Genomic DNA, 7,287 nt, shown 5'->3' on the forward strand with positions numbered 1-7,287 from the left:
TTTTTTTTTTTCTTTGTTTGAGACAGGATTTGTGGTACAGTGCAGGCTGGCCTGAAATTCAGTCTTCTGGGTGTCCTCAGCATCTTTCCAGAGCCTGATGCAAGGTATGTGCTTAACACATTTGTTGGCTAAGTGGGTGATCCAGATGTAGAGAATACCAAGCAATCTTTTTTTAGGGCTCCATGGAACTGGAATGAGGAGTTTTGCTGTTGGCTTAGAGTGCTACCTTTGATCCCCACCGTTGTTTATAATACCCAGCCTTCCTTGTAGATATTTCCTTTGTGTGCTGTAGCGTCGACCTTTGTCCAGAGCCTCAGATCATTTTCATAATGCCTAGCTGAGATCCACCAGCCTGAGTCCACAAAGGTGCCAATGGAAGCCAGGCATGGTGGAGCATACCTGAAATCCCAGCACTTGGGAGGTGGAGGCAACAGGATCAGGAGTTCAAGGTCAACCTCAGAGCACAGGGAGTTCAAGGCCAGCCTACATGAAGCCATCTCAAAAAAAAAAAAAGGCAAGAAGCCCTTCTCCCCATCCAGTGTAAGTTCCAGCCTTAGAATCCACCACTAGTCCTTAGTAGCTCCCTTCCCATTCCTCTCAGGCTCCTGTTACACAGCTTCCTTCTCTAGGCTGCCTGGGCATCTCAGTTTCCCCATTTTGGAGGCCCCCACAAAGATGCTACAGAAGGGAGGTTTATCTAAGCTGAGCCCACGTAATTAGCCTGCTCAAAGCCTTCCATTTTCCTAATTATTGTTATGATGGATATACCTACTCAGCTGGTCCTGCCCACTTCCCTCCTTCTTTCCCAGTAGAATTTCCTGGGTGGTTGGAGAGGTGAGGCTGGAACCCAAAGTCCTTAGACTGCAGGAGGGAGTCCCCTATCTTTCTGGCCTGACTCTGGGAACCCAAAAGAATGAAAATGTTCCATCTTATTCTGTTCCAAATTTCTATAGGCAAGAACTGCCAAGAAGAATGGATGACAGCAGGAAGAAGCTCTGGGCCTCAGTTTCCCCATTGGTAAAATGAGAGGGTTGCATGATGATCTCTGAGAGTTATCTGGTGCTGACATTTCACATCTCCACCCCAACTGTGGCTCTGAACTGGGCTTAGTCAAGCAACCCCAGGGACCTAGACCCTAAGACCAATCCCTTTTCTTCTAATTCTTCCTCCTCCTCCTCCTCCTCTTCCTCCTCTTCTTCCTCCTCCTCTCCCTTCTCCTCTTCTTCTTTTCTCTTTTTGAGATAGGGTCTCCCTGTAGCCCCAGCTGGCCTGGATGAGGCTGGCCTTGAACTCACAGAGATCTACCTGCCTCTATCTCAGAGTGCTGGGATTAAAGACGTGCCCACCATGCCTGGCCTTTCTCCCTTCTTTTTTCCTTTTTCTCAAACTATACATGAGACTCAAGAGTCTTGGACAGATTTTTATCCAGGGCTTGGCCTTCTGTCCCCTAGGCTCCCCAGGAAATAAGACACCTGGAACAAAAGTAGTCCTGGGCCATGTATTCTGGACCTGCTACAGGTCCTTGTCCTAGTCTATCCTGGAACCAAACCTGAGTCTCAGAGACTGAAGCAGAGAACTGAGTTCAAAATAGCAAGTAGAAGCTGAGTGTGGTGAGCTGTGCCCTTCGTCCCAGCTGGTTAAGAGGCTGGGGTAGGAGGGTTATTTGAACTAAGAGTTTGGGACCAGCCCAGGCAACATATTGAGATCTGTCTCTAAAAGAATAATAATAGGGCTTAGAGCATGTGCTACTCTTCCAGAGGACCTGGGTTCAGTTCCCAGCACCAACATGGCAACTCACAACTGCCTGCACACAAGTGGTGCACATATACACCCTTAGGCATACACACAAACACATAAAAATTAACTATTTTTTTAGCCGTGCCTGGTGGCACACTCCTTTAATCCCAGCACTCGGGAGGCAGAGGCAGGTGGATCTCTGTGAGTTCCAGGCCACCCTGGTCTACATAGTGAGTTCCAGGTCAGCTGAGGCTACAGGGAGATTCTGTCTCAAAAAGACAAAAGACAAAAAACAACAAAAATAAAAAATTAATGATTTTTTAAAAGAATAATAATAGCCTGCATATATGTGAGTGTACCTGTGTCATGCAATGCCCTGGAGGTCAGAAGACAGCTTTGGATTCCCTGGAACTGGAGTTAAGGACAGTTTGTAGCCACCATGTGGGTGCTAGGAATCAAACCTGAATCCTCTGCAAGAGCAGTCAGTACTCTTAACTGCTGAGCCATCTCTCATACATGCAGGCAATATACTTATACACATAAAAATAAAATATTAAGAAAAAGAATAATAATAGGTACTTAGGAGAAAATGACAGGAGGATCAGAAGTTCAGGGTCATCCTTGGCCACATAGCAAGTTTGGGGCCAGGATAGGGTTACATGAGACTTTATCTCAGAAAAACTAACTAAATTAATTAACTAAAACACCAGAGTAGTGGTATAATCTCAGCACTTGGGAAGCAGAGGCAGGAGGATTGAGTGTACCAGGCCATCCTCAACTATCATATGAGCTCCAGGCCAGCCAGGGTTTCATAAATAAGACTCTACCTCAAAACACTAAAACAAGCCGAGCGTGGTGGCACACACCTGTAGTCCCAGCACTCGGGAGGCAGAGGCAGGCGGATCTCTGTGAGTTCAAGGCCAGCCTGGACCAAAAAAAAAAAAAAAACAAAAAACAAAAAACAAAAAAAACCCCCACAAACAAACACCATGATAACTAAACATTAATAAAAAATTCATAGAAATAAAAATTGTAGATTAAAAAAGGCCTGGGAGTCTAGCTCAGTAGAGCACATGTACCAGGCCTGCTAGGTTCAATCCCGAGAATCACAAAAGAAAAAGAGGATGATGAGGAGGAGAATGGGGGAAGGGAAAAAAACCCCACAAATTAATGCTGATGGCTTAGAAGCAAAAATATGGATGAACAGGTCCACATCAGGGACGTCAGACACCTGGGGATTCAAATGACTTTACCGGCTATTTCTTCATTCCTTTATCTTTTTGAGGGTGACCTTGGTCATTTTGTCCCCACCTCTTCTATACTCAGGCATCCCCACATACACACTGCTAGGATTATAGGTACTTTAGACAGTACTGGGGATCTAACCCAGGGCTTTGTGCATTGTGGGAAAGCACTCTACCAACGGAGCCACATCCAGCCCCCTTCTTCATGACTTCATTTTGTAGTGGTAAATGACCCATCAACTCTCCAAGGCTAAGACTAGCACTTTAGCTGCCAGAGTTTGTCAATAGTCCTATACTGTTCATTGCCACAGCTAGAGCACCTAAGATGGCATGCCGAAGGTATGGTTCCAACAAAAGTCCCATGGTTGACTCAATGACTAATGTGCCTATTTGTCAACCCAGTGTCACCTACCTTATTTAAGCCACATGGATGGGTTCAGACTTCCCTCCCCTCAAATGGACTGAGATGGCTCCTATTATCAAGAGAGTTGCACACAGAAACAATATGGCCTTTGCATCCTTGGAATGGAGAGCTATTGCTTTTTTTCCCCAGCTGTCCACAACATAAACGTCTGTTGAAAATATTCTGGTTTGGACTCACATGTGTCTGTGAGTGCTAAACTACTCAAGCTGAGGTCCCAGGATGATTCCCATTAGTACAGATGAGAAAGGGTGCATCTCCAGGATGCTGGGCTTCTTGCAGATGGAGAACAGCATGACTAAAGATGCAAGAAGCTCAGGATCCTTTATAGGCCAGGACAATGGACAATTCCAGGCATGGGAGCCTTTCAATCTATCCCTCCCTGGCCTATTCAGGAGCCCTCCTCCACGATCTGAATCATTCATGTTTATTTAGATTGGGGATACATGAAGAGGACAGCAGGCCTTGGCAGAGAGCCAGGCCACCTCAGAGAGCACCCTATGCCCTGAGGAACATCTACTGAGGGGACCCTGAGTATCAGATCCCTAGCTTACTCTACCTAGTGACTCCCAAGCCACTGTTTCCCTCACACTCTAACAGGCAGATGACCACAGACCCACAGGAAGAGAACTGACTTACATGTTTTTCAAACATTTTATTAAGAATAAGGCATACGACAGTCACCCCTAAAGCACAGGGCTCTATTTCTGTAGGTGAGTGAATACACTCCAAAAAGCATTGGATTAAAAAGCACAGCCAACAGAGAATTTGGAGCAGGATCCATCTGCCCTGCATGTCTCCCATGTGAGGCTGGCACATAAGTGAGAGGGTGCTAAGGGGTCCTTTGGCCCCCAAAGTGAGAAGCTGCTCCACACCCTCTGGCCTCCTTCCCCTCCATCAAGGCAGACTCTATCCTGTTACTTGTACTGGGGACAGATTGTCACATTTTGACCCTGAACTGGTCCCCCAAAGAACAGGTTACCATGGCAGGGACACAGGGACAAGGGATACAGAGCCTTATACAACACTGCTCACTTATTCCTGCATGGATTCTAGAATGTGGAGGGGCTCCATTATAGCTTTTTCTCCTGCCTCTGTCTACATTTGCAGTGTGGCAGGAGCCCTCTCACTAGGGACCCTGAGTGTTCACATGAACCCTCTCCCTCCCTCACTGGGGATGTGTGCAGCAGAGAAGAGAGATGAAATGATTCATTCCTTCTCAGTCACCCATCCATTCCAGAATTGTAGCTGGGACTTTTGACCAGGTGGGTCCCTACACCCAAGCCTAGGAAGGAAGGTGGTAGAAGCTAAGGGTAGGGCTGTCCCAGGCTGGAAGGCTGATGACCTTGGTCTTGCCTGTAGACCACTGAAGAAATCCTCCTGTTATTTCTGGGGAAGGGTATTCTGTTAACATTGGAACCCTGTATCTGCCTGGACCTCCCATCGCCCCTGCCACATACACTAAATAAGGAGCTGCATTATTTCCTTTCCCAGTCACCTCCAAAAATCTCAACTGTGGGTCAACCATCCCTAGACCCTTTCACCTGGGGAATCTTCAAGCACCCCACAAACAATTAAGCATCATTATCTCTGGTTGCTGAAAGAGGGACAGGATTTGGTGGGTGCTGATGGGGTCACTTGAGGAGAGGCAGGCTAGTTACTGCGGGATCTCTGGGATTTGGGTATGGAGGGGCCAGCTGAATATTCTGGGCACCCCTGAGGGAAGAGGAAGAGGGCTATTGCTACAGTTTTAAGGGAAGCCAGGCAGGGTAGCTATGGCTTTTAGTGGGTAGGTGGCTAAAAAGGGACTTCACCATCTCTCTAGAAAAATCAACGTAACAAAAGTCACCCTGTTTGCCCCCAAAAGTATGGTTATGGGAGATGTACATCTGTGCAGGAACCTCCAGAAAGAGGCCTTTCCTCTCCCATTGTCCTTTGGGCACCTCCAGTAGAGGGGAGAGATGCCCTCATACAGACAGGTTCCAATTGGGAGGGTGGCAGGATAGGGCAGTGAGTCACACAAGCATAAGGGGAGAAGTGGCACAGGTATGGCCACAGGGAGGATAGAGGCTGGGGCCCTGGTAAAGACTCCGGGCTTCCAACTCTGCTACCCACCTCCCAGGAGTTGGACAACCCAGACCAGGTCTGGTTATTGCTCAGTGGATTCAGCTGTCCTTCAGGGAAGGGCACAACTGGGACTGGGCTGTGTGCATGATCAGGTGGGAATGTGCTCACTGACTCTTGCTTCCTGCCAAATTTCTGTTTCCTCTTACAGAGTGGAGGACAATAGCCAGGAGTTCTTTTTTCTTCCTGGCAATCATAACTGGAGAAGTCTGTCAACTACAGATTGACTGCTCATCTCCAGCCCTTGGGTGACACACATAATGTGCTGCCTCAGTCAGGGCCAGGTCCTGCTAGGGACCGGGTGTCTGGGAGAGGAGAGGCATCCTCCCTCAGTAGCCCCTGGAAGACCTCACAGGCACTTAGGGCTCAAAGCAGGATCAAACCAAGGGGGAAAGAGTGGGGCTCTGGGGAATTGGTGTGGGAACAATGAGCCAGACTGAAACTGCACTCTGACTTTGGTAGTGAGGGGAGCTGGGAAGAAAGGAAAGGCAGGGATGAAGGCCATAAGACCACCCACCATCAGCAGGCTACTACAGACCTTTCCAGCGGGAGACACACCTGTCTTCACTTTCCTTCCCAGCAAAACATTTCTAAGGATAGCTATCACTTCCAAAAAGCCAGGCCCTCCTTCTGGCTTTTGGGTGCAGCCAACTAGCTGCTTAGGAAGCTGGGTAAGATTAGCACCAATAACAGGACTGGGGCCTCTCCAAGGCAGAAAGGCACAAAGCCCTTCCCGAGTCTGAGCCCCAGCTTGCTCATCTTCTATGTCCCCCATGCTTTAGGAAGAACCAGTTGGGTCCTTTACAGTGACCTACTCTGCTCCACGGGTCTGTCTATGCATGCTGTTTTCTGTAAGTTCGACTGCCCTCCGGCCGCAACTTTCCCACCCAGGGGCTCTGGGAGGACGTGACTTCTAAACTAGTGCTAAAGTGTTCGGTGCTCACCGGCAAGGACTTATCACTGGGGTATTTAGCTACATGTGCCAGCTCCTTAGCCTGCCTCTCAGGAGCAAAAAGGCTTGGAAGGGCTGGGGAAGGGTAAGAAGCAGGGAAGGGGAGCTCGCAGGCCTAGGAGGTGCCAAGTGCCACTCTGTTTCTTACCGTAGGCAGGTCCAGCCTTCCTTTAACACCCAACCCCGTCCCCTAGAGGACTGTCAGCTTTCCAGGGACAGAAGTGACCACGCCCCTCCCCCTTCCCAGTGGCAGGGTGGGACCCCATCAGGGTCATTAACTGCAAGATCTCCTTCACAAAAAAGGTGCGATCCCTCGGCTCCCTGCAAAAGATCTCCCTCGCAGTAGGGGACAGCTCAAAGCTTCAGAAATGTTGGTCAATACACAAGGCAGGGGGCAGCTGGAGGGGGTCCGGGAGCTGGGGGCCCCCTAAGCCCGCTCCCTGGGCTCAAGCGGCTGCCCCCAGCCTGGGGATCTGCCAGCTGGACCCGGCCACGTCCCAGGCCAGGCCGGCCCGCCTCCCACACTGCCTTCGCCAGCTCCGCCCTTACTCGGGGTCCCCGGGGGCGCTGGGCACGGCAGGTGGGCTCCCGCAGGGCCCAGGATGCGGGGTGCCTTGGTCCAGGGGCTCCTGGCGTGGCGGGTGTCGCGGGCCGCGGGCGCCGGGCCGCTGCGGCCTCCGGGGATAAAGGAAGAGCGCGGGGTCGGGCATGGGGTCGGCGTCGTCCAGGGCGCCGGCTGCGCGGTCCCAGGCGGCCCAGTCCCGGCTCGGGCCCTTGGCTGCCGCCTCGGGAGGGCGGCGTGCTCGCTG

At 50.3% G+C, this 7,287-nt stretch overlaps 1 protein-coding gene across 1 annotated transcript in view; it reads right to left on the reverse strand.

Annotated features, from left to right (window-relative positions):
• Positions 1-4,076: 4,076 nt before the first annotated feature.
• The window catches only part of Ccdc92b (coiled-coil domain containing 92B), a 22,778-nt gene continuing 19,567 nt past the window's right edge, over positions 4,077-7,287 (reverse strand). Inside the window, exon 6 of the mRNA XM_029561466.1 lies at positions 4,077-7,287. This exon is cut by the window's right edge and continues 16 nt beyond it. Within this exon, the coding sequence (XP_029417326.1) occupies positions 7,024-7,287 (264 nt within the window). The 3' untranslated portion in view covers positions 4,077-7,023.

The sequence above is a fragment of the Nannospalax galili genome, unplaced genomic scaffold (genome assembly GCF_000622305.1).
Source record: "Nannospalax galili isolate Female #2095 unplaced genomic scaffold, S.galili_v1.0 scaffold212, whole genome shotgun sequence".
Lineage (NCBI taxonomy): Eukaryota > Metazoa > Chordata > Mammalia > Rodentia > Spalacidae > Nannospalax > Nannospalax galili.